The sequence below is a fragment of the Mirounga angustirostris genome, unplaced genomic scaffold (genome assembly GCF_029215605.1).
Source record: "Mirounga angustirostris isolate CCGP_5_RB_7025 unplaced genomic scaffold, mMirAng1.0.hap1 SCAF_14, whole genome shotgun sequence".
Taxonomy (NCBI): Eukaryota; Metazoa; Chordata; class Mammalia; order Carnivora; family Phocidae; genus Mirounga; species Mirounga angustirostris.
Window position 1 is genome coordinate 68,627,038 of NW_026991722.1, and position 26,013 is coordinate 68,653,050.

Sequence of the window (26,013 nt, forward strand, 5' to 3'; positions counted from 1 at the left end):
CTCGCTGTGTTGTTTCTCACGAAGCAGAAGCCTGGGCCCAGAACGTTGTGGTGCTTTCGGGGAAGCTCTGTGGGCAGGAAGGGCCTGGCAGGGAGTGGGCTCCCCTCTGCTCTTTGGGATGGCACCCCTAAGACCCCCAGGCGGGGTCCCGAGAGCTGGCTGGAGCCAGAGCTTGGGGCTGCTCACTCCCCAGGCAGCTCACCTTTTGGAGGGCGTGGAGAGAAAGCAAACCTTTGAATGTTACTTTTCAAGAAAGTGTTGAAGAGATCAAGAGCCAGGTGGAGAGAGAACTTTCCATCGGTATCCGTAGGTTTCCTCCAGCAAAGGCAGGAAGTGGTTCTGGTCAGGGACGGGAGTGGCACATCAGAGGCCAGCGCTGGGCCACCGGACACGGGTCCCTGCCCGCGGTAGCTCCCAGGGGACTGGGGGCTGAGCGAAGCAGAGGCCCAGCCCAGAAGACTTGGGGGCCTGGAAGCCCCCTGCCCCTCACCAGCCCCTCTTGACTGCTCCTTTCCTTCTCCTTCCAAGTTAGAGAAAAGGAGCATCTTCCTGGAGAGGGGTGGCGGCCAGTACACAAACTCAGATGAGGAAGACAGCTACGACTCCCCGGACATCAAGAGGAGAGGCGCCTCGGTGGACGACTTTCTGAAAGGCTCAGAACTCGGCAAGCAGGTGAGTGTGAGAGTGGGGTCCCCGTGGGCCTCCCCTGGCCTCAGCCAGAGCTACCGAGTGTGACCTCCTCTGGGGACATTCCAGAAGTCCAGATGGGAGGCTCCCACCCTCCCCGACCGCCCTGTGCCGGCATCTGGTCACGGGGACGATTGGGTGGTCAGATAAACCTACAGATGACCACCTGGTCAATTTAGCAGAACCCACCTTTTGTTCATCCACTTTCCTTAATTAGACAAATGTTTGTTGGGCATCTGGTATATGCCAGGCATCATGGGAGAGCCCGACACGCAGGATCCGCGTCCTACACCTAGAGCGCGAGCCGTCAGTGCTCCCCTCCCAGCCCAGGCCCCTGCGCAGCAGATGCGCCCCGCCTGGCTTGTGGCTCCGGGTTCTGATCACGTGCACTCTAACGGAGGCAGCCCTGACTGTCTGGACAAGAGACAGGAAGGGCTGGAGAGTCGGGCAGCCCGGGGGTGTCCCACAAAGACAGCAGATAGGTTACGGGACGCCTGCCATGCCCGGGAGGCAGGACAGCATCATGGCCTCGGGGGCGTCGGGCTCACACACTCGGGGTCACATCCTGGCCCTGACGCTGCTCAGCTGTAGCTCTGTGGGCAGGTTGCCCAGCTCCTCCAGCCATCAGACTCTGTCTGCAAGATTAAAATAGTTCTACTTGTACTCATTTTAACATAAGACACAGAATGCCCACCTAATAACGACAAAGGTGATGAAGACATTTCACCACCCACGATACGGGAAGCCTCAGGAGGATGTTGCCAGACTGATTCAGCTGTCCAGCGTGTCTGGGCTCTGGCTTCTGAATCTTCCATGCTTTTTGGCCTTCCTCTTGCTTGCAAAGTGGCTGCCATAGCTCCAATAATCACACCCTCATGTGACAGCACCCCAAGAAGGAAGGAAGGGACGGATAAAAAAAAAGAGGGGGCTTGCTTTTCAGGCACTTTTCTCTTAACTGGGAGAAAAGTCTTTTCCAGAAGCTCCATCAGACTTGCTGCTACCTCTCACTGAGCAGACTGGGTCACGTGCCCAGCAACAAGAGAGGAATAGGATTCCTATCAACGGCTTATCAGTAATGTATCTGGCCAGTGACAGACCCCTCCTTCCATTCCATGAGTTTATTCTGACATCAGTGGGTTGGAATCAGATGAGACCATATCCTCGTGCAAGGGAGTTTCCTGGACGCCTGGGGAAGACCGCCTTAAAACCAGGCTGGTCTTTGTGTATTTAAAGCCCTTCATTGTATGTCTTCTACTTGGTCCCTGAGTGAAAGAATTACAGCTGCAGCCAGGCCCACCCCGAGGCCGCAGAGGCTCAGGCTGAGATCCCTCCTGGCCCCTTCTCCCCACAAGGCACGCAGAGCTTCCTGCCTCCAGCAGGCCTCAAACTTCATGTGGCCAGAAGTGCTTACACGTCTTTATCTGGGCTAGTAATTGAAAACTGGAGTATTTTTAATAAATGTGTCACAGGCTGCTTTAAATTCATTTGTCTTATTGCCCACCAGGAAAATAAACTGTTCTTAACACCATCTAGCAAAACGGAACGTGGTCATAAATCTGAGCTCGCCTGGGTGTGAGGTTTGGGTTGTGGCAACCTTCCGTATTTTTGCTTTAAATACTTGAGATACTGAATGCGGACACTGTGAGTGAGTGTGGCGCCAAGCTGCAGCGGCCGGGCGTCGTGGTGCCTGGCCAGGGCTGTCTGTGTCCGTGTGTGCACGCACATTACCACGTGCACCTTTCATCCTATAGGATGTTTGGGTGTAGTCCACGCACAGGCTCCGTCAGGTGTCCACGAGCGAGCTGGGCCCAGCGTGAGGCCCGCCTGTGCGCGGGGCCCACCTCCTGCCTGGACCAGCTATTCTCTGGACAGCCCAGGGTGTGTGTGTGTGTTAGACGACACCGTATTTGTAAAAATCTTAAATGCTTTTATATGGCACACATACATGCACTTTCCCACCCTGCGGCTCTCTGTTGCACACATGCGGTGTGCCCGAGCCTGTGAGGGTCTCTGCCAGTTCCTGCCAGCTCGGAGCTAGCAGACCTGGACTGGCCATCTGTGCTCTTCTGGCTCCCTGAGCTTGACAGGATAGGGACGTCCAGGCCTTCCTCACCACGGATGGGGGCAACTTGCACGCACGCACATGCACACACATAAACGTGCGCACTCACATGCACACATGCACGCACAGACATGCGCACTCAAATTCACACACATGCACGCAGACATGCACACTCACACACACATGCACATGCACGCACACATGCGCACATGCACATGCACACATGCACGCACACATGCACACACATGCACACTCACATGCACACATGCACGCACAGACATGCACACTCGCACACATGCACACATGCGCTCACACGTACACGCACATGCACACACACGCACACATGCACACTCACGCACACATGCACGCACAGACATGTGCACTCACATGCACACATGCACGCACACATGCACGCACACATGCACACATGACACATGTGTGCACATGCACACACATGCACACACACACGTGCACATGCACGAGCCTGGGGCTTGCGAGCGTGCAGAGAGCAGGGGAAGGTAGGCGAGGAGGGCCTGGGTGGCCCCCAGACCACGGACCCCCACAGTGTCCCCTCTCTTGGCCCCCAGCCGCACTCCTGCCACGGAGACGAGTACCACACAGAGAGCAGCCGGGGCTCCGACCTCTCAGACATCATGGAGGAGGACGAGGAGGAGCTCTACTCTGAGATGCAGCTGGAGGACGGGGGCAGGAGGAGGCCCAGCGGCACATCCCACAACACCCTCAAGGTCAGTGGCCCAGGGTCACCGGCTCCTGCCACGCTGCCTGGAGCTCCCCTTCCCTGTCCCTGTGCTGGGGCTGTGGACGGCTCCGGACGGCCTCACCCTGCTGTGGGGAGCCTGTGGGTTTGGCTCGGCTTCTTCCTCATTGTTGAGTTTGTGCTGGGAAACTCCTCCAACCTCCTGTCCTGCACTTGGCCCAAAAGTCCAGGAGGAGGGGTTCGGGAGAGTCTGTTTGGCACCCTCGGGCTGCCCAGCTCAGTGCCAGGAATTGAGTGAAGACCCAGAACAGGGAAGGCCTCTCCCCGCCCCCCTCCGCGGGCCGTAAGTGCTGATCGCAGAGCCAGCCGCTAGAGAGTCGGCCTCCGAGCTGCACTAGGGGCTGGGGAGGAGCGGGCCCAGCAGGGATTCTGCATTTACATGCAAGGAAGAAGCTGGGGTGATCGGTGCTCCAGGGGACATGGAAGCCAGAGGGAGATGGGGTGTCGGGGGCAACATGGGGTCCACACACAGGCCCCTTCGCAGACACCTCCCCCCAGAGCCCCACATCCTCTGCTCCCACCTCTGGTGTGGCCGCCGGTGAGGGGCTTCATGGGGAACCTGAGCCTGAGGCCTCCAAAGAGCCAAGTAGGAGGCTTTCCCTCATGTGTGTGCCCACACGCTGCCTGCCTTCTCGGGCCTTCACTCCCACGGTGGGCCCTGCACCTGCCTGGGTGAGCAGTGTGGCCGCCATCCTCCAGCCGTTCCCAGCCCCCATGGGGGAGACACACAAAGGGCCGGACGGCTGCTAGGACCCTTGTGGGCTTTGCAGTGAAAAAGGCCACGAAGAGGAAAACTCCAGTGGGGGATAAAGCGCCCCACCGTGGAAGGTCTCTGGGACATGGGCACGCATTGTGATGGTGGATAGAAGGCAGCATCCAGCCCCGGCTGCCAGCTCACTGCCGCCTTGCACTGACGAGGCTCCGATGTTCTCCCAGCACAGGGCCCTGGCAGGGCCTCGGAGATACTCTGTCACCAGGGCACATGCTGGGGTCCTGGGCAGATTCGGCAGCGTGTCAGTGCCTGCCGCTCCTGGGGGCTCCTCCGGAGCCTGCTGCCAGCTCCCACGGCCTCACCGGCCGGCGGGACTCCCTGTAACCTTCCTTGAGGGAGGCAGAGCCCAGGCCTCGCCAGGTCCCGTCTGACGCCCCCCGATTCCCCGTGTTTGCCTGCGGGCGCTCACGGGCGGGCTGGGCAAAGCCTGGATCTGTTTTTCCATGACGCTTCTCCTTCTGATGGAGAAAGCTCCTAGAGTGGCACTTCCTGCAGATAGTTTGGCAAAGAAGCAGAAGTTTGCCTTCTCTTCCAGGGAGGAGGCCTGGAGAGCAGCAAGTTTGGTATAAAAGCCCACGGCCTGGTGCCGCCCTGCCAGCTGGGGGGGCCGCCTGGGGGAGCCCCTGGGAGCTGACATTGGGCAGAGAGGCTCACTTTGCGTTGCCCACAGTGCTGTTCCATTTTTGTTTTTAAATCAGGAGATTTTATAGGCTGGCCTGGACTTCTGAGTTCTTTAGAAAGTCCAACATTGTGGGGATCTGGCATCACGACAATTCCCTACAGCTGAGCCAGCTTCCCCCAGACCAGCCCTGCCCCGGCAGCCACCAGATTAGACCCCTTCTTCACGCTCACAAACGCGGGGTGCCCGGTTAGCAAAGGGGAGGGGTTGGGTCAGAGGCCAGGGCCCTGGCCCAGGCCCTTACCACCCACACTGAGCTCCTGCGCCCTCTCGGGTAAATGCACCAGGGTCCCCAGCTTGCGGAGCCCCATGCGGGGCCTGGGGAGGAAGGGCCTTGTCCGGTGAGGCAGTCGGGGTGCACTCGCTGCTCAGCTGGTGTGGAGGATGCCCCAGCAGAGAGAACCTGTGCGCGGCGACTTCGGGTGGGGGCACAGTGGCTAGGCACCTCCGGCCTGGGGCAGCCCCGGGAGGGCGCTGTGCCAGGCGGGCCCAGGATGGCGGGATGAGGCTCCCCGTGTGCGCCGGGCTAGGATCCGGAGAGCCAGGCCGACCAGGTCCTCTGCAAATACGGGTGGAGCTCGGCCGTGCACAGCGCACAGCCCGGAGCCGGAAGGCGCCCAAGCGCCAAGGCTGGGCTGTCAAGCTCCCGAGTTCAGCCCAGAGCAAAGCGCGGCTGGAGGTGGGGAGGGCGCCCAGCAGTGGTAGGCGGGGCCTCCGTGGGGTCCGCCTCCGCCGCACAGGCGCCCCCCGCCCCCCTCCCCGCCCCGCCGCCCTCTGAACTCGGTGGGTGCAGGTCTCCCAGGGCCACGCGCCCCCGGCTGCCCGCTGCCGCTGTCCCCAGCCGCGCCCCGCCGCACGCCTGCCCTGCGCTGGGCGCGCTGCCTGCTCCAGGCTGGGACCCTGGCTCGGCGCGCCTGCCCCCTGCCCCGCACCAGGCACCATCCCTTAACCTTGTGTTCTCATTTCAGAGCCCGGCCAGAGCATGCCTTTCGCCCCCACGAGTACACGCATGCTTGCTGCCCCTCATGGCCTCTGAGACTAATTCTGTCTATTTTCTTTCCTCCCCCCGTGTCACTTTGGTCACACCCCGGGTTAACACACCACCCCCTTAAGGAGTGCTCTCAGAGTAGCAGCACCGAGGGGGCCTTCCTGGAGCGGCCTGAGCACCCCCACCAGACCCAGCATAGTTCGAGGCTGTTCAGTATCCCTGAAGTAGCCGAGGAGGGAGAGCACCTCGAGCTCTTGCACAAACAGGGCTTAGGGTACTGGGCCCGGGCCCGCGGTGGGGACGAGGCCCCGCAGGCCTCCTGGCTCCCAGCTGAGCCCCGGGGCCTGGCGGTCGGCCCCCGTGTGGAAGACTTCGCTCTGCAGGACAGAGGCTGTCGGTCCGGCCGCACGGCCAGCAGGAGCCCGGACAGTGGCCTGGACTGTGGGAGTGAGGAGGAGCTGTGGTTCAGCTTCAGGAGCACGACCAGGTGCAGCCCGGGCCCCGGGCGCTGTCCCTGTCGGAGAAGCCTGCGGCCGCTGCTGGCCCGACGGCGGACACTGACCCGGCAGAGCAGCATCGAGGAGGACTTTGGGGAGCAAGTGGACCCCAGCGACGTCCTCAGGAGCCATGACGCCCACCCGAGCCCAGAGAGATCCGCCCCCAGGAAGTATGACTGGGAGGAGCCCCCAGGGCACCAAGGCCCGCGGGATGTCTGGAAGAAAAGCATAAACATGCCCGACAGTAGGGCCACTGTCCCAGAGGCTCCGCCCCGGGTGGCAGAAGGCCCTGTGGTGTGTGCAGTCCACTCCCTTCTCACATCTGCTTGCCGAACCAATCCATTTTCATTCTTTGCCCTGGTTTTTTTTCCCTGTTGGTGTCCATCCCTGGGGAGCCTCTCTGCTGGCTGTCTTTCATTTCCATGCATTTTGATTTAAGTCCCATTGCTTCCTGATCTTTGACCATGCTGACGACCCCTTTACTTTGCTTTAGAATACTGACCCCCACCCCTCAGAATCAGCGACAATTATGGCTGCTTTAATTAAAGGACAACTGAATCTAAATTTTAATTAAGGGTTAGCTGAACTATGATAATCCAAAAGTTTGGCAACACGTATCTTTTCAAAGCGAGCCCCCGGGGACCTGTTAGGACCACCACCTGCACCGTCGAGGGTGTTTTCTCACTATGGCTGTGGGTTTGGGTTGCTGGTGTGTTTGGTCTTCATTCATAACTGGAAAAAAACAAGGAGGAGCAATTATTGAAGACATCCATTTTTACATATTGTTTCCAAAGTAGTTTTTTTTTCCTTCCCCTTTCTTTCTGGGGGGGGCAGTTTTCAGAATGAATTTTCCATCATCAGCTCTAGATGCATCCCCCTGCCTTGTGTTCCAGGCTTGTTAGTAGGTTGTCCAGAGTAGGGCTTCATTCAAGGCTTCATTCATCTCTATATTGTGTCCCCTTTCCAGAACATTTGCTCCCGCCATGCTGAACCTTTCCATGAAAGCACAGGTGAGCCGCTGGGGCGCCAGGCCTTGGGTCTGAGCCCGCGCAGTCGTCGTCTGTCCACACGAGGGCGCCGACCCAGACCCCCCCTGAGTCACGGGCCACCTGCGGCCCACACCCTGTCCCCCACCTGTAACAAGCCGTCTAATCACTGGGACTCTCTGACCACCGTTCATTCCCTGCGCCCCTGAGAACTTTCCGACTCCAACTACTTACCAGTGAGCTGGAGGTTTTGCTGTGATTCTCTTGTATGATTCTGACCGTTAGTGCAAATTAGAAGCAAACCCGTCTGTAAAGGAGATCCTTCCGAGTCAGCCCTGAAAATTGATTGGTGTCTTCGGATTAGGGCCAAGATGTTGCCGTGAGTTTCAAAGCTGGTAACGCACAGAAACGTCTGTCTTTGAGTTTCCGGTAACCTCACACACAACCGTGCCCAGGCGGGATTTGGGAAGTGCAGACCACCCCCCCATGTCCGTGAGCGCTGCGGGAGGGCAGGCTGTCCTGAGACTAGCTGAGGGTCCTCTGTGCTTAGAGGTGACCAGCTGGGTTTGAGCCCCTCTCACTCTGGTTCCAAGAATTTGGCTTTGGCAGCAGGAGCCGCAGAAAACATTGCCTCCCAAGGAGACCCTTCTTGCCCCCACTCCCCTCGGTGTGTCAAGAAACAACTCTGGTGTGGAAGACAGGGTGGCTGGGGTGAGCAGCCTTTTTCTCTTCCAGGTTATTCAGCTAACCTTTCAGTTAAAAGCTAAGTTTAGTTGCCTTTAGAGCTTCTGCTTCTAAGTTGAATTGATTTGGCTAACTTAATTCTCTTGTTTCCCAAGGCTGGCGAGACTTATGACTGTATGTTGTGTCTTCAGATTTTAGGAAACCCGGTGTCTGCAGGACGGGCTGACAGGGTGGATCACGTGGGCCGAAGGTTCTCCCATGGCAGTGCTGGTCCTCAGCGGTCCCGGCCAATGATGGTCCCATCCATCGGTTAGTGGGCCTGACTGACACTTTTGTCTCTCTTCCGACCCCAGAGCACATGGCTGCTCAATCCTTGATCTGAACGTGTTTACAAACTTACTAGGAGTAGCATTTTCAACCATGTACAGAAAACTCTCCGTTACTTATGGCAAAAAGAAGGCAGAAAGAGGCATAAGAGAAATGAAACCTATTTGTAAGTATTCTCAAATATCATATTGGCTTTTTATGTCAATCTTCTCCCTACTGATTTTTTTCTTTCCTGGAGAGGCCAAACCACATAAGGCCTGGAGAGATTGCAGGGTGCTGCTTCTCCACGTCCCGGCTCGTGCTCTCATGAGATGCTTGTGGTCAAAGAAGCAGGAATGGCAGCTAAATTGCAAACACCTACATAAGCCAGAGTAATGGAGAGTTCTCTGCATGCATCAGTGCTTTGGCAGCGGGGCTCAGTGTGACGGGAAACCCCACGAGGCCTGATGTGGCCTCCGGAGCGTGGGCTGCCCTCCTCCCCGGGCTCACCTCCTTGCTCATGAGCCCTCTTCTGGCACTCTGTGCCCATTCCCTTCCTTCCTTTTTGGGATTGAGCCAGTCTTGCTGAAAGCTGTCATTTCAGTCCCTGTGACCGACCCGGTGGGGAAGGGGGCAGTGGTTGAAGGTTTGTTCGTTCCACTGGAATGAATCACGGCAAAAACAATTCCAAAAGGTATTCACACAAGATAATGGAACTTGGTAATCAGCCCAAACAAACGGGCCTTTTGTGAAAAGGCACGCACGCATGAAAACAAGGCAGGGAGAGCTGGGAAGGGGGCAGGCGTACAACAGACCGACCCGGGGCTCCGGGGAGACAGCGTAGGGCCTCCGGACACCTGCTGCACTCATCACAGCCACACAGCCTATGTTTAGGAGACAGTCGCCTCCGCTCACGTCAACTAACAGGACAGACAGATGGGATGACGCAAAACAGGTCCTCTAAACTATTGTCCTTCTTCCAGACTTTTCTTCTCTAAATTAGAGTCCAGACAATGGAGAAAAAAATTTCCTCTTCTACCTTTATGGTTTTAGGATGTTTTTATTGATCAGTAAAAATGTCATAGAATACTCAAGATCCTTAAAAAAGAGTCTTTTCAGTTCACTGAAAAATGACAAAGTATGCAGAGTCCCACTGGTGAACGCTGGTCTCCCATTCCGGATCCCCTGGCAGGTTACATCATGCAGAGCCCGGGTAGTTTTGGGGCCTCTAAACCCGGTGCCACGTTCACATGATCCGCGTGTCACTCCCGAGCCTGAGGGGTGCTCTGGGCTTGGGGGGACCGGCCGTCTTTAGAAACGAGGTGGGGCGGGGCTGGTGTGCGGCCCAGACTCAGGTCTTCTCTGCTGTGGAAGCGGGTTTCTGAATCTCAGTGGACTGTCCCTGTCATGCGTGAAGCCCACAGCCTGGCTCATGGCGTGAACTGCAGTGCACGTGGTTGAAGCATTAGCCACGAGGACGCTGGAGCTCTGCAGAGGCTCCATCCCCAGTCTCCTGGGACTCAGAGGGACCGGCCACGGGAGCAGCTGCAAATGGCCTGGCGGGCACAGAGGCAAAGGGGGGACACGGGCGCCCCCAGGTCTCACCAGCTGACCCCAACCTCGGGGAGCCTCTGACGGCCCTTCGATTGTAAAGAAATCAAAACGCTGCACGTGTGTTTTCATCTTAGTAAAACACTAGTTAAATTAGCAAAAAGAGAGTAATGCTAACGCTTTGACCAAAAAAAAGCCTCTTAATGCAACTCAAAAAAGTGCTAAATAATCCATGATGGATTTGGTTTAATTGTACCTGACTTCTTATCATGTAGCAGTGCAAGAAAGCACATAAAAACATGATTAAAATCAAATGCTTTGATTCGTACACACACAGAAGCACCTATTAGAGTTTCAGAGGACAAAAGTGAGATGTGCTCACCAGTGGCCAGTGACCCCCGGGAACAGTCAGTGACGTGCAAACAGACCCTTTTCCCCTCGTTCCAATTTACTTCCATTTTTCTTGTGCAAATATCAGTGATTGTTTTAGGAATCTGCTCCACTCCAAAAGCATTCATTTTCTTTTCCAGAGGAACTTAACTCTGTAGACCACATACTCCCTAAATATATTTTTAATTATTATTATTATTATTTGAGAGAGAGAGAGCATGAGCAGGGGAGGGACAGAGGGAGAGAGAATCTGAAGCAGGCTCCATGGCTGGTGCAGAGCCCGACGCGGGGCTCGATCTCACGACCCTGAGATCACAACCGGAACCAAAATCAAGAGTCAGATACTTAATCGACTGAACCATTCAGGCACCCCCCGAACAGATTTTTAAGAAGCAATGCATTCACAGTTGAATAAAAATACTATACCTTTTCATATTCTCGAGGTGTCCTAAACTAAGAAAACAGTGACTTAAAAAGATTTAAAAAGAGAAAAAGTATGTCGCTCTGGATGTAGTAAATTCTCGACCTTACAATCAGCATGAGGAAGGCCTCCTGACACTGACCCAAGACTCGCAGGAGGATGGAATTGGGTGCGGTTTCTCGCTGGATCGTGGCTGGTCTTTGCATTTATCATAGTTGGTCTTTGCTCCACGTGAGATGCCCCACTCGAGGGGATCCCATTCTGACCAGGGGACTGTGACCTCCCCAGAGGTCCCTTTGACTTAGGTCATGATCTCAGGGTCCTGGGATGGAGTCCAGGATTGGGCTCCCTGCTCAGAGGGGAGCCTGCTTCTCCCTCTGTCCCTCCCCCTGCTTGTGCGCGCTCTCTCTCTCTCTCTGACAAATAAATACGTGAAGAATGCATTTGTCGCCACTTAAGTATTTAGAGCTAAGTGAGCAGCTCGGTGAAGTACCCCAAACTTTGACTCACATGCAGGTGCCTTTCGGTGACCAGGGTGGGGGTGGGGGGCCGTCCTGCCGGCTGTGCTCTGCAGCGGATGGCCTGTCCCACACTCGAGTTCCATGACAGCTGCTGGTTTTTCAAACCCATCTGTGTCGATCTGCATATTGACCACAAATTTATTTTAAAGACAAGTTACAGTGCCTCCACCGTCCCATCTTCTAAACCACACTTCCTACAATAGCACACATCTCCAAGTCCAGGAATCACCTAGCCCTCTGTCTTTGTCCCCACATGCTCCCAGACGAGTACAGTGAGCGGGACCGCCTTTCTCCAGACTTCTACGAAGAGTCAGAGACCGACCCAGGTGCCGAAGAGCTCCCAGCCCGGATCTTTGTGGCGCTTTTTGACTATGACCCCCTCACCATGTCCCCGAATCCAGATGCTGCCGAAGAAGAGCTTCCTTTTAAGGAAGGACAGATCATCAAGGTGGGGGCCAGGCTGGGGGCTGCCAGGCAGGTGGGACAGATCATCAAGGTGGGGGCCGGGCTGGGGGCTGCTGGGCAGGTGGGGCACCCAGGGTAGGGGCGTGCTGTCACCATACTGCCGTTCCTTAGCTCGTCCCAAGGGCAGGCTCGTTCTGTTGCTTTATATGTTCAGCCTTCGGACCAGCTGAGAGGAGGGGCCTTGTGAGTCTGAAGTAGGGGCCTGACAGAGAGCCTGGCCCTCCGTCTCTCGGAGGAAGCCCTTTGCTATGGACGGAAACACCGCTAGGAGGAGTCTCAAAGTCCTCTCTGTCGGGTGGGGTCTCCTCACACACAGCCGGCCAAGTGAAGCCAGAGCCCTGATGGGGAGACCAGCGGGTTGTCCAGACCCTGGGGCAGAAGCTGGTTCTCAGGCTGTGTAGGTGGAGGGGCAGGTGTGCACGTCTGCAGGGCGCGTGTAGGTGACCGCGGGATCTTCCCCACATCATGATGACACGCGGCTCCGCGCCGGCAGAGCTGATGCGCTTGCGACCCAGCAATCATACTGGCCCTCCGCACCGGCTGCAGGTCTATGGTGACAAAGACGCGGACGGCTTCTACCGTGGGGAGACCTGCGCCCGGCTCGGCCTGATTCCTTGTAACATGGTCTCAGAAATCCAGGCCGACGACGAGGAAATGATGGACCAGCTTCTGAGGCAAGGCTTCCTTCCTCTGAACACGCCCGTGGAGAAAATAGGTAAGAGCCCGCCCCCGGCTTGCCCCTGCACCTGCTGGCAGGGCCGCTTCTGCTTCCCCCAGCACCCCACGGCCACGCCGCCAGCCAGGAGCAGGAGGTGGTGTGGACAGGGTCCAGTCTGGGCCATCCCAGACTGAAAATGAACCCACTCTATAAACCGGGTTGTGATGGTCCTGCGTGCTTTGGGGACATTTATGCACCTAAATATTTACAAAAACATAGATGATTTTCTAATGGAAGATGAAGTGCAGCCTCGCTTACTGAAAGTCTGTCTAGAAAATAGACAGTCCATCTAGAAAATAGACTACTTTCTGGTTGTTTGTGCATGTTTTGTCCCCCTAAAATGTGTAAGTTTATCATGTGACCCCCACGGTGCTGGGGTCAGGAAGCGAAGCCTCTGGGAGGGGCTGACGGCATGACTGCAGAACTCTCAAAAGGGCATCAGTACCCTCATCCAGGAGGCCCCATGGGCGTCCCTCGCCTCCTCTACCCTGCGAGGACACAGGAGAAGAAGCCTGTGGACCAGGACACGCGTCCTCCCCAGACCGCGACCCTGCGGCGCCTCGGCCTCAGACTTCCAGCCCCCAGAGCCGTGAGGAGCGACCGCACTGTGTTCGGGTGGTGCACACGGACCGGGATGCCGGGGATGAGCTGTGAGCCTTCGCCCATGCCTAGTACGGGTCAGAGGGTGATGAGGTCGCGCCATGCTTTCCATCCAGGTGGGTGTTGCTCATCCAAAAGGCAGAAAGGATTTTCACGCTTTAATGTGGATGGATGACAGCCTCCTCCATTTATCTTGACCCAATTTGCAAGCACCAGTGAGTACACAGCAAAACTATTTTCAGTGAATTTAAACATTACATTTATGATTTCTAATTGTGCACATGTGCAGGGAAAATCTCCTCATTACAAAGGCCTTTGCTTTCTCTAAATAGCTACAGACAGAAAGATCCGCTTTATGTCATTCACGTTTTAGGCTTTAATACTTCAAAACATTAAGTTAACTTAGTTCTAAATCAGATTTCAGAGACAAAATTCAATGGCTCAAAGAATATGCATAATTTTAAGGATAATCCCAAAATCACACACACTGTTTCAGCCTCTTTGGTATGAATGAACTTAGTCTGAAGTTGAAACCCACATCTGGTAGTTGAAGCTCCTGTGAATACGCCGCCCAGGTCAAGCCCGCGAGCCGAAGCTCCTGAGCCCCGTATACCCCGACTCCTTTCCCAAGGCCACAGTGACGGGGTCAGGGCGGGAGCGGGCTCTATGCACCGCACACCCAGCAAGCCTGCAAGCGATCCGCTAGAAAACAGTGGCTCGATTCATGTTACCATTTAGATTACATGTCTGTTTGCTTTATTCTTTTTTTCTAAACCTGACTTTTGAAGGAACCAGACTGAGCCACCACAGGCCCTTCTAGCGCTACAAAGTAGGATTGTCCCTGCGGGCTGAGCGCACATCTCCCGCGGCCGGGGCAGGACCTGGTGTCCGCCTCGCGGCCCTTTTCCGACACCACGTGCGGTGAGACAGGAGGAAACGGGATGCAGACCGGAAAAGAAGACAGACTTTTTTCTAGTCACAGATGACATGAAAATCTACTTAGATAATCTCAAAGGATCTAGAACAGAAGTTCCTAGAACTAACGAGTGAGCTTAGCAATTGTTTTTCCAATGTTAACCGTGAAAAATTTGAACTTGACATTTAAAAAGTAATACTATTTACAACGATGTGACAGACATGAGAAGGAGGGGTTGAATGCACGCAGGCTCTGTGTGGGGGAGACCACCAATGGCGAGGAAGGAAATCCAAGGATCCCCAAGTAAATAGACATCATGTTCCTGGACTTCAGGCAGTGAAGACATCCAACATCCCCAAACTGACCTGCAGATGGATGCACCCCCGGTCCACGTCCGTGCGCATGGGACACACCCCCCGGTCCACGTCCGTGTGCATGGGATGCACCCCTGGTCTACATCTGTGTGCATGGGACTCACCCCTCCCCCTGTCCACGTCTGTGCGCATGGGACGCACCCCTGGTCCACGTCCATGCTCATGGGACTCACCCCTCCCCTGTCCATGTCCATGTGCATGGGATGCACCCCTGGTCCATGTCCGTGCGCATGGGATGTACCCCCCGTCCACATCTGTGTGCATGGGACGCACCCCCCTGATCCAAGTCTGTGTGCATGGGACGCACCCCTGGTCCACATCTGTGCAGGGATCCGTGTAGATTCAATGCGCTAAATCAAACGTGTACGAAAAGGCAAAGGGACTACAGTTGCTCGAATGATTTTTTAAAAGCACAGTGGAAGACTCGTGCAAGCAGGTTTTACGACTGGCACACAGGGGAGCCGATGGAGACCAGGTGGTGTGGGAGGCCACAGAGGCACCGTGATCCGTGCAACAGGGCGAATCCAGAAATGGACCAACGCTTGCACCGTCCACAGAGTTTCAACCCAGGGAGGGGGCAGTTCAATGGGGAAAGGATGGTCTTTCCGTAATGGGTGGTGGAATTGGGCAAAGAAAAATGAAGCTCGGGCCACACTCCTGAAACTCAAAAAATGAACTTAAAATTGAACACGGTCTTAAGGATAAAACCAGACCATGAAACTTCTAGGAGAAGAATTTCATGGTGAGGAAGCCACAATTTCTTTGACGTGACACTAAAACCATGACACAGAAGAGACTGATGTCAGACTTCACTAAAATCGAGTAGTTTCCAAAATCGAGAAACACAGCATGAAGAGAAAGAAGAGCGAGGCCCCAGGCTGCAGCAAGTATCTGCAAGGGACCCGGCCGAACGGGGAACCGTACTGAGAACACACCGCGCTCAACAACTCGACGACAGGAAAGCAAACCACCAGTGCCCCGTGGGCAAAAGACCCAAGAGATCCTTTGCCACAGAGGACTCGTGGATGGCGAACGAGCAGGGGGAGGGACGCATACGGGACCCACGGAGGGCCGGTTAGAGCGCGATGAGAAGCCAGGACGCCCCCTCAGGGCTGGAGGCGAACACGCGTGCCACGACCGCTGTGCCCAACGGGGGGCGGTCCGTCTCCAGCCGGACACACGGTGCCAGCCGGCCGCCACCTCCTGGGTCCCCGCCCGGGGGAATGGAGCTTCTGTGCGCTCACACAGCTGCTTGGGCGCTTGCGGCGGCTGCACGGCGCGTCACTGATCCCCTGGAAGGTGGACCGAGTCACCGATGCTTTGGACAGGGGGACGCTCCTCACCAATGAGAGTAGCACTGTGGACACACGGGGTCACACGGAGGAAGCTCAGGTGCATTGTCCCAGTGAATGAAGCCAGTTTCTAAAACCTGCATGACTCCATTTACAGGATATTCCAGAAAAGGTGGAAGTATGGGGACAGAAAACAGACCAGGGCTTACCTGGGCTGGGGGTGACCACAAAGACACGGGAGGGCGATTGGGGGCTGAGGGATCCGTCCTCTACCTTGACGACTGCAGGGCTTATGTGACCACGTGAGCTTGCCCACACGGTCGGAAGCGGGCGCCGGACAGAATGCATCTCTGGGCTCTTCTTACCCCCTGCAGGGATGTGTACTTGCACCTCCCCTAGAAAATTAACAATGCCCAGAAGGACTAGATGCACCCCTGCAGGAAGCCCGTGCTCTGTTTCAAGGAAACACACATGCACAGGCCCAGCAAAGGCGCCCTCGCGCTTTCTAAATTATAGCGGCGACCCTGGAGCAGGACCCAAGGCGTGGCCCATGTCTGGAACTTCGCACGCGGCCGGCCCTGCACCTGCGGGACGCCCCGGAAGGGCACATGACCGACGTCAGTTGCTTTCTAAACACTTGCCTTCAATGGTTTTCCTTTGTATGAATCCCCAAAACCAGTTCTAGGCACCGAGCAGCTGTGTTTGGAAGAAAAGCACCAACGCCAGGTCCTCTGGGAGAAACGCACCATCCTGTGCTGCCCAGAGCCACTGAGAGGTTTGATTCCAGAGGATCCCCTGCTTCATGTTAGCCTCCCCGTTGGACGGACACATCGGGGAAGGCAAGCGTCCTCGCTGCTGTAAGAGGGGGTACTGGGCCAGAGCAAACATACGAGAACATGCAGCTCAGGGCGCCCGGCCCCACAGCCAGAGGCTTCGCTGGTGCTCGCACCCCGAGCATGAGGCCCTGGAGAGAGTGGTCGTCGGGTCCCGCTGGCCGCGTGTGCCCTGCTCCCCTGGGGACAAGGGAGAGGGGGCGCCACTCCTTTCGGAATAACCAACTGATGGCTTTCTTCTTCTCCTTGCGATGTAAACAGAGAGAAGCAGAAGAAGCAGCAGGCACCCGGGGGCGACGCGGAGGGTGGTGGCCCTGTATGATTACGACCCGCGAGAAAGCTCACCTAACATCGACGTGGAGGTATGCGCCAGGCGCCGTTCCGCTGCGGCTCACAGCCGGTGCCTGGGCCTCTCCCCGCACGGAGGCTTGGGGGCCGTGGGATCTGGAAGGGTCGGTACATGCAGTAAATGGCGTGAGGGAGCTGGGTGGGAGGAGACAGAGAAGGCGCGCAGCAGCTGACAGGCCCCGTCGCCGTGGCCCGGGCTCCCCGTATGGGACGCCACGGGCGGAGCAGTCTGCGATCTTCTGCCTCGGTGACAGCCCCGTAGTGTCGCCTGGAAGAGAGAAATAACAGCCCCGAGCGAAAGCAGAACTGTAAGGCCCCCCCTGACCCCCACACACGCAGAAGCTGAGGGGGAGGCCCCATGTCCTCCGCACACATGGCCTGGGCTGGCGTGGCCCTCGACGCCCCGGGAGGCGGGAAGGGAGTCGCCTCCAGAGCTGAGAGGCTCGGTTTTCAGCCCGCGGACCTGCTTTCTCAGACGACAGCTGTGTCCGAATCTGTCACCCACGGTTTTCCTTGTGCCCCACGTGCTCCCAGCTCGTGGTTCAGATTCAGAGTGTGCACTCTGCAAGCATTTCTGCATGGACCCGATTCACAGGGGACCCCTGGTAGCCTGAGAGTTCAGCTTCCTTCCCTCGTCTTCACGTTCAGAGATTAACCCACGTGTTATTTTGTCTTGGGTTTGCACCCTCCACTAGAGTCCATGTGCCCGTCTCTAGGCTGGTGCCTGGCATGGCACGGACACTTTGTAGAGAATGAATAATTGAGTAAAGGTTTTTTGCACTCAGTGAAAGGATAGTTATCTAACGGTCCTTACACCGCAGAGGATTTTTCCCTGAAGTTCTGGGTTTTTCAAGTTAACTCTTTGACCAGTTCTATTTTATATTTTTTAAAGATTTTATTTATTTATTTATTTGAGAGCGAGAGTGAGCACACAAGCAGGGGGAGCAGCAAAGGGAGAGGGAGAAGCAGGCTCCACATGGAGCAGGGAGCCCGATGTGGGGCTCGATCCAGGACCCCGGGATCATGACCTGAGCCGAAGGCAGACACTTCACACTGAGCTCTGGTGGGAGCAGCGTGCGGGGCGCTTTGCAGGGCGGCGGACTGCAGCCTGAGCTGTTCGTCCTCCTGAGTCCCTGAGGCGCCGTGCACGGAGGCACCTGTCGGCCTCCTACCCTTCCTCCCTGTTTGGGAGAGCATGTCAACGCCGGAATAATGAGAAGAAAGAAATCGTTAGAGCAAGCGTGAAGAACTTTCTAAGGAAAACCGACTACTCCGTGCCGAAGGTGTTACTAACTTGCCGTTCTGTCTCCACAGGCAGAGCTGACGTTCTGCACCGGAGACATCATTACTGTTTTCGGTGAGATCGATGAAGACGGATTTTATTATGTAAGTTTTTGAAAGATCAAAAAGCACCATTTCATTCATTTTGCACGTCTATTTCCGCTTGCGTGTTCTTGCCCCTACAATTATGTGTAAGCTTCCTATGGCTTTCGGAAATGTCCCTGTCACTGGGGCTCGTCTGATACAGAAAGAGGGGCCGTGAGCATCTCCATCCCTCCTGCTCTGAGGGGGGCACTTCCGTGTCCATAAGCTGCAAACAAAGCACATGTATTCCCATTCTTCCATCTAAAATTGTCTTCCATCCAAATAGGTACCAGTTTAACTCTCTGTTTATTTGTAACGTATACGTTTTTATACGGGAGAAGAAAGGAATACAAATAGGCAAAGTTACTAATTAATCCACACCAACAGGGTGTAGAACTCCTCCCTGACCTTCCTTGGAGCTGACGGCCATTGGCAGCGGGGACCAGGCTCCCGGCTCAGTGGCCCCGGGGGCAGCCTCCGTCCTTTACCCTCCCGACATTTCCTGAGGAAAAGAGAGAATGCCGATGGGCTTCTCGTCGTGCTCCCACCCTGGTGGCCCCCCTGAGTGCCGCCCTCCCGGGCCTGAGCCCACAGGGCTGTGAAGGAGCCAGCTGGCAGGCCTGCGGGGTGCCCGCCCCAGGGGGGGCTGGGGGACAGGGCCACCATCTTGTGCCGGGGGTCCCACCTCCCCCATCACCCCCCTTTCTTTAATCAGAACAGCTGGGAATCCGTCAAGTCCTGGTAAGGCAGGTTTCTCTTTGAGTCAGATGAGTTCACAGCCTTAGGCACGCAGGGATCCAGGCTCGTGATCACTGCAGATCCGTGTCAGTGAGGATGCTCACACTCTGCCCCCGTCTCTTTCCAGAAGAGACTGTGAAGGGTCTGCGAGCGGGCAGACGTCAGGCTTTCTGTCCTGTCGAGGGCTGGAGAGGGGGCGGGCGAGGGAGGTGGGGGCCCCCGAGGCCAGGGCACGGGCTGCAGGCCGGTGCAAGTGGCCGAGGGGGGTGGACAGAAGGCAGCATCAGTAGCTCCCAGAGCGCGGGTTGTTGGGGTGAGCGTGTTGTCCAGGAAGACGCCCACATTCTGCCTCAGGTGATGGCTGCCCTTGGGAACACGGGCACGAGAACGCAGTTGAGAGAAAGATGTGCTTTGGAAAATGCTGAGCTTGAGGGTGTGAACAGGACATCTGAGCTTCTCCATGATGGAGAGGGGTCCGTGCCGTTGATCCTGGAAGATTCTAGTGGCCGCGTCTGATGCAGCATGCGGCGGAGGGGGCAACGTGAGGGGGTCCTGTGCGCTTCTGACGTGGCGTTCACAGGATGGCGCGAGAGGCCCGGGAGGACGAGGGGAAGAGGCAGGTCCATCCCCGAGCTCCTCGGTGAGCCCCGAGCAGGGGCCCGTCTGGATGTCCGCAGGCGCGGGACTGTCTGGGTCTGCGTGCCCACGGGGATGTGAGGATGAGGCCGTGCGCTTTCATAGAACCCGGTCCCCAGACCCGAGCAACAACTCCACGTGGCGCTCCCCTGAAGGGGCCGGCGTGGCTGGTGGGGAGGAGGATCTGGCTGACATCTGGGCTCGTAGACAGTGGAGTGGCTGGTGTAGACGTGATTTGTGACCCTCGATGTGGGAGAAATGTGTACAGGAAGCCGCAAAGATGTCCTACAGAAGTCTCTAAGGGACACTGAGAGAGAGACCTTGGCTCCTAGAGGAGGGCGAGGAAGGAGAACGGGGACGGGGACTCCCGGGTCGAAGAGAGGACGGGTGGCCAGATCCGGCGCGTGCGTATTGGGCTCAGAGGGGATTCTTGCTGGGAAGAGGTGGGAGGTACCTGGGGCTGCCTCTTTTTTTAAATCAGTTTTTATTTTTAATTGTGATGAAATACACATTCTTCATCATTTCTACGTGCACAGTGCGGTGGTGATACATTCACGTTGTCGTGAAGTCGCCACCGTCTGCCTCCAGGACTCCTCCCCGCTTGCCACCCTGAAACTCCATCCCCAGTAAACACCAGTCACCCTTTACCCCTCGCGTCCCTGGCCCCCCATCTCCTCTCCGTCCCCATGAATCCACCTGCTCTCCGGGCCTCACACACACGGACTTTTCTCACGCCTGCCTTACCTCACTGAGCGCAGCATCGTAGCGCGGGTCACCTTCTCCTTCCTTGGGAGGCCGAAAATAACTCCACGCTGGGTGCACGTGGTTTAGTTACCTGTTCACCCATCAATGGACACTTGGCCCCTGCGAGTAACACAGTGATGAACATGGTGTGCAAACAGGTCCCTCGGACCCTGCTTCCAAGTCTTTCGGGTTTCGACCCAGGAGTGGAATTGCTGGGTCAGATGGTAACTCTGGGTTTAACTTTTTGAGGAGCCACTGGATCGTTTTGCCCTCAGCAGCGCCCCACTTCTCATCCCCCCCAGCAGGTGCACAAGGCTCCAATTCCTCCCTATTTTCAGCAATATTTTGTCTGTGGTTTTTTTAAATTTTTGTTTGTTTGTTTGTTTGTGTTCTGTGGTAGACGTCCTAACAGATGTGAGGTGGTATCTGGTGATTCTGGTTTACATTTCCCTAAGATGTTCGTTAATTCATGTTGACCATCTTTCCATGTACTTGTTGGCCGTCTGTGTGTCTTTTTGGGGGAGAAATAGCGATACAGATCCTTTGCCCATTGTTTAATCAGGTTCTTGTGTTGAGCTCTTGATGTGTTCTGGACACGACCCCTTCTTAGATAGGTAGCTTGCGAACATTCTTCCATCCATCCCGTAGGTTCACTCTTCACCCTGGTGGTGCTGTCCTTGGCGGCAGTTTCTAATCAGGGAGTAGGCTGCGCATCTCATGCTGTTATTTCTTGGACTTGAAAACAGAACAACAGACTCCCATGTAGTCTGGGGCCAGCCAGTCTGGGACTTGCACTGATGGGGCAGGTGGGCATTGGGGGCGGTGGGGAGGAAGTGACATGGTGGCCGTGACCCGCTCGGTCCAAATGTCCTGTGGACGGTGACCTTAACTATGTACCTGCGTAGAGATGTGAGAGAAAGTTCTGGAAGGGAACAGACAGACCTGAAGCAGTATCCTCTCTGGGGAGGTGTCAACGGACACTTTCATGTCCCCCACATTGTTTGCATTTTTATGGTGAGAATGTGGTTGTGCACGAGACGGATGCGTAGCTCTGCACCTGGCCTGCACGCTGGACCACATGTTGGCCTCGGGAGGGGGTCAGTCTGTCTGGATCGGTGCATCTGCTCAAGTGGTGTCTTTAAAAGCCCCCCAGGGATGCTGAGGTCAGCCAGGGGGTCAACGGCCACTACATGGGGTGGTCCCGAGGACTGGTTCCTGGGAGCTGCCTGAGCCCACTGGCCAGAACAGACCTTCCTCAGCTCCACCCCAGACAGGCCAGGTGCAGACCTCGGGGACGGGACTCTGCCCCTCGAACGCGTCCCGCGGTCACTGTCCGGATCAGGGTAGTTTGGAGACACTGGAGTCCCTCTGAGTTCTCCCACGTTTGAACCAGAACAGACCCGGCAGGCAGCCCTCCCCAGAGCTCTGCTCCTGTGGTGAGAGCAAGAAGGAGGTTTTGGGAAAATCGAGTAGCTCGTTTTGCTGTGTTTTTAGGGGGAACTGAATGGGCAGAAAGGCCTTGTACCTTCAAACTTCCTGGAAGAAGTGCCTGATGACGTGGAAGTCTATCTCTCTGATGCACCTGGCCACTACCCCCGAGACGCGCCAACGCGCTCCAAGGCAAAACGGGTAAGCAGACGCCCCCAGCACCTCTGACCCCTGTCCCCCCCCCCCCCCCCCCACCGGCCACGCTCGCTCTCACACAGCCCTCGCGTGGATAGGTTTGCATCTTGGGCCGAAAAGCCCATGCCCTGAATTTTTCTCTCTGCCCTTCCCTGGGGCTTGTGCCTAAGCATTCTCACTTTTGCTTATTTATTTCACAAAACCTGCCCCTCTCGATTCTAACCCATCCGCCTTTCCTCACAAAGGGAGTCCCCATCCTGCCCGGTAGACGCACATTCCAGCTGGGGTGAGAGTGAAGGGGATGGCTAGTCCTTCGTTCGTTTGCCCTGCTAGGATTTCAGTCCTCTTAGCAAAGACCAGAGACCTCCTCCAGCATAATTAACTAGTGGATGACATTCATGTTTAGTGTCTCATTTTTATTTTATTTCATCACTGCCAGTTTTTATATATTATATTTTTATATATATATATTTTTATTTCTTTGCTCATCTGCTTGGAAACAGAAGAAGAGTGTTCATTTCACACCTTAATCAGGCACTGTAGCCTTCACGTAAGTGAGCACCTGAAGATACCCGTACACATAGCCCTGTCCGCGGCCCTAGCGGACTAGTGCGGGCGACGCAAGGCTTCGCTGTGGGCGTTAAAAACAAAACCAAAAACGAAAAGAAATATGTCTCAAAACACCACTGGGCCTGAAATAGTAGGCTATTACTCGGTCTCAGTTGTGAAGCAACTGACTTTGTAGTCAAATCGTCATCTTTACTCCTCATTTCCTACTATCTACATAGAGAATATTTCGAAGGCCAACATTGGGAACATATTTCTTAAGAGGCTACTTGTTTGTTTACGTAGAAAGCGTTGCAGGGTCTCCTCGTCACTAAAGCTGCATATTGCATTGTTAACCACTCTTGGAAAAAAGCACAACCTGAACCACTATGTTTACTCTAGGAAATCTTCCTCTAAAAACACAGGAGGTCGAGCAGATGAGTAGCGAGCAGGGGGCGATGCAGGGTTGGCTCTGACAGGCCCCCTGCGGCCTTGACCCCGACCGGTGAGCGGTCCGTCAGGTCCAGGTCCGCGCCTCTGTCTCCAGAGAGCGCAGGCTCCCTCCTCAAAGCACAAGCCCGCGTCCGGGGCGCCGGCCTTCGCGGCCAGGCCCACCGTGGGGGCACCAATGCATAGTAGGTGTGAGGAGCCATGCAGCTGCAGCGATGGCGTTAGACGGAGCGGACGGTACCTTCAGCTGTACTTGGGATGCTTTACTAGGTGTCTTCCATTGGAACTAGACCTTGATTCTGAATCCAAGCCAGCTCGAAGCCCTTGGCTCCTCTCCTGCGCCTGCTGGCTCCCGAACACTCGAGTGAGGCAGGGCTTTGCGTGGAGAGGTGGGGGGTGCAGGACAGGGTGCTGGGCCCTCAGGCGTGCGTCCGAGCCGCCGGGGAGCCCGTAGGCCGAGGAACCATGTGCCGCTCTGCTGGCAGAAATTCACGTCCAGCCCCCGGGCAGGGAGGAAAGCACGCAGTAGGGGCCTTTAAGCTTCCTTTGATTGCGATTGAGGTTCATTTTAGTTTTTTTTTCTTTCAACCGGTGTATGCCATCGCTCTAGGGTACTAACTTCCCCAGGAATGCACGCGGCGAGATCAGCACTTCCTCTACCCCAGTCGCTTTCAGACCCACAAGTCCCCTTTAAGAACCTTTGCTTTTAAGATTACTGACGGCACTCGGCCAGTTTCACCGTAACCTAATTTAAAGTGACTTCTGCTCCCCACCCCGCCCCCACCCCTCCGCTTTGGCTCTTAATTTACAAAGCAAATGATTACCTGGCCTTGTTTGGCCAAAGCAATGGCCTCCCCCTCCCCTGAAGACAAAGAAACCGCAGACCAAACGTGGATGGCTAGACCCCCCCCTCGTAGGGCCGCTGTGGGGTGGGGGTGGGGGGGCGCGCGCGCTCGTGGCATCCTTTAACCCCCAAGGAAGACACGAGCCAGCCCTTACCTTTCCTGGCGGGGGACGGGGCCGTGCGGTGTTACCAGCGGATGGATGTTGTTGGCGCTCACGCACTCAATAAACTGTCGCACTGTACCTACTAGGTTCCTCCCGAGGGTTCAGGTACAGCAAGGAGAGCGCCATCCCCCACAGCCCATCTCCATTCGGGGTCACCTCCGTCATCTATGGGTACTGGTAGTCCTGGGAGAGGCAGGGAAATGTCCTCGAAAAAGAAAAAGGGGCTGCTTTCCAAAGGCAAGAAACTGCTGAAAAAGCTGGGTGCAGTGAAATGACCATGTGCTTCTGGACGACTCCCCAATCCATGTCATTCTCTTTGATTCCAAACTAGGGCTTTCAATGACTCAAGTACTTCCTAAAAACACACTCTTCTCCCCTGACACCAGGAGAGAAGTGCTCTTTGCACTGCCGTCCACTTTAAGCCAACGGCGAGGACAAAGAGCGGCTGGTGCCCCCTCCCAGCCTCCGTGCCAACCGCTCTGGCCCGCGGCCTGACGGGAGGCGGGCTCTCCCGAGCGCCCAGGGGCCAGGGGCTCGCTCCCCACCTGGGGTCCCAGCCTCTGTGCATTTGTCATCCGCCCTTAAAGCAATGGTTTCCAACTCGACCCCTTCTCGAAATGCTTGCCTCATGACGCATCAGTCTCTTTAACTCTGGTCTTGAAGTTCCTAGTTTAACCGCCTTGATGTTCTGCCTTACGCACAACAGTCTGTACTGTCCAATAAAAACTACGTGTAACTTTGTACGTGTCGTGCATTCAGTGCTCCTCACCCCCCACACAGCGCTCTGCAGTCACTTGTGCGGGCCGTGCATTTGGACGCCCTGGCTTTTCGCCTTTCCACAGCGAGCCGGGCAACGCACAGAAAATGTTTACTTACTCAGATCATTCAAAAAAAAAAAAAAGAGTGAGAAAGTCACTTTGTTTGGAGAAGTTACTGCTCCTCCAACCCGCCAGAAAGCTGAGAACCGCTCCTGGCTTCCAGCGTCCCCTTTGGTGGCGTGTGGCTATCGCCTCTTCCATTATTTGTCCCACGCCACCCACAGCCGGCCCGCGGCGCGCATGCACGAAGCGGCCCCCACGAGGCACCCCCCCACACCCCCTCCTAAGCTCGGTCCGTCCACACGGCTCCACCCTGGGCTCCCCACGGGCCCTCGAACAAGAGGCTCACAGAGCTGCCGGCTGGCGTATGGGATTGCTTACTGTTTTGTAATTCTTGTCCACTTGTAAATTGTTTTTACTCTTTATACATACTTTTCAGACTGCCTTTCTTTTGTAATTTATGGAAGGTTTATAAATGAATGACCAAGCTTTTCCCATTGTGTCTTCAAAAACTCTCTTGTAAATTGTAATATATTAGTGTGTGGTACATTTATTAAAAGGAACTTCGTCGGTGTGTGGCTCAGTACTGTGTGCGTGCGTGCATGTGTATGGTTAGCGTCATTTTATAGAAATAAAATTTGTTATTTTATACAATGCCGTTTCTTCTGTATCTTGGTTTGAAACACTTCTGACCAGAGCGGCCTCTCGGGATTCCTTTCTCCCGTGTGCACCAGGAAACTCGATGGCCCTGCCTTTCCCTGTTTCTCCGTAGTGGCGGTGACCAGCACTCGGGAGTTGGTCACCAACTGCCGTCACCCTTGTGCTGCCGGTGACAGCTGGTGGCAGCCTGCTCTGGCAGACGGGACCGATGTTCCTCGGGCCTGAGGAGCACTCACAGACCGACGGCCGGGGCCCGGGGGGCGAATCGAACCGTATTTGTCCTATTTCGCGCTGGCCCCTTTACGGTCCAGGTGCCGCGCGTGACCGCGTGCCTGCGTGCGATCTGAACCAGCCAAACCCACGCGGCCGGGGCGGAAGATCAGGGCGCGCAGAGTTTCGGTTAGGCAAGATGGATAAAGTGACGAACTAATGTAAAAAAAAAAATGCTAGATCAAACGGAAAGTCTTACGAAAAAATAAATTCCAGTTGAAGAAATACTGATGTAAGAAATTACAGTGCACATGACAATGTGAATGCCCTTTATGCCACCCAATGTT

The 26,013-nt window shown here is 55.7% G+C and overlaps 1 protein-coding gene across 1 annotated transcript in view; it reads left to right on the forward strand.

Moving 5' to 3' along the window:
• The window catches only part of RIMBP2 (RIMS binding protein 2), a 205,733-nt gene extending 180,353 nt beyond the window's left edge, over window positions 1–25,380 (forward strand). The window contains exons 14-23 of the mRNA XM_064578194.1: window positions 529–672; window positions 3,337–3,495; window positions 6,092–6,757; window positions 8,325–8,442; window positions 11,586–11,770; window positions 12,334–12,502; window positions 16,782–16,882; window positions 18,183–18,254; window positions 21,846–21,980; window positions 24,065–25,380. Of these exons, the coding sequence (XP_064434264.1) occupies window positions 529–672; window positions 3,337–3,495; window positions 6,092–6,757; window positions 8,325–8,442; window positions 11,586–11,770; window positions 12,334–12,502; window positions 16,782–16,882; window positions 18,183–18,254; window positions 21,846–21,980; window positions 24,065–24,253 (1,938 nt within the window). The 3' untranslated portion in view covers window positions 24,254–25,380. The remainder of the gene's footprint in view (window positions 1–528; window positions 673–3,336; window positions 3,496–6,091; window positions 6,758–8,324; window positions 8,443–11,585; window positions 11,771–12,333; window positions 12,503–16,781; window positions 16,883–18,182; window positions 18,255–21,845; window positions 21,981–24,064) is intronic.
• The last annotated feature ends 633 nt before the right edge of the window (window positions 25,381–26,013 follow it).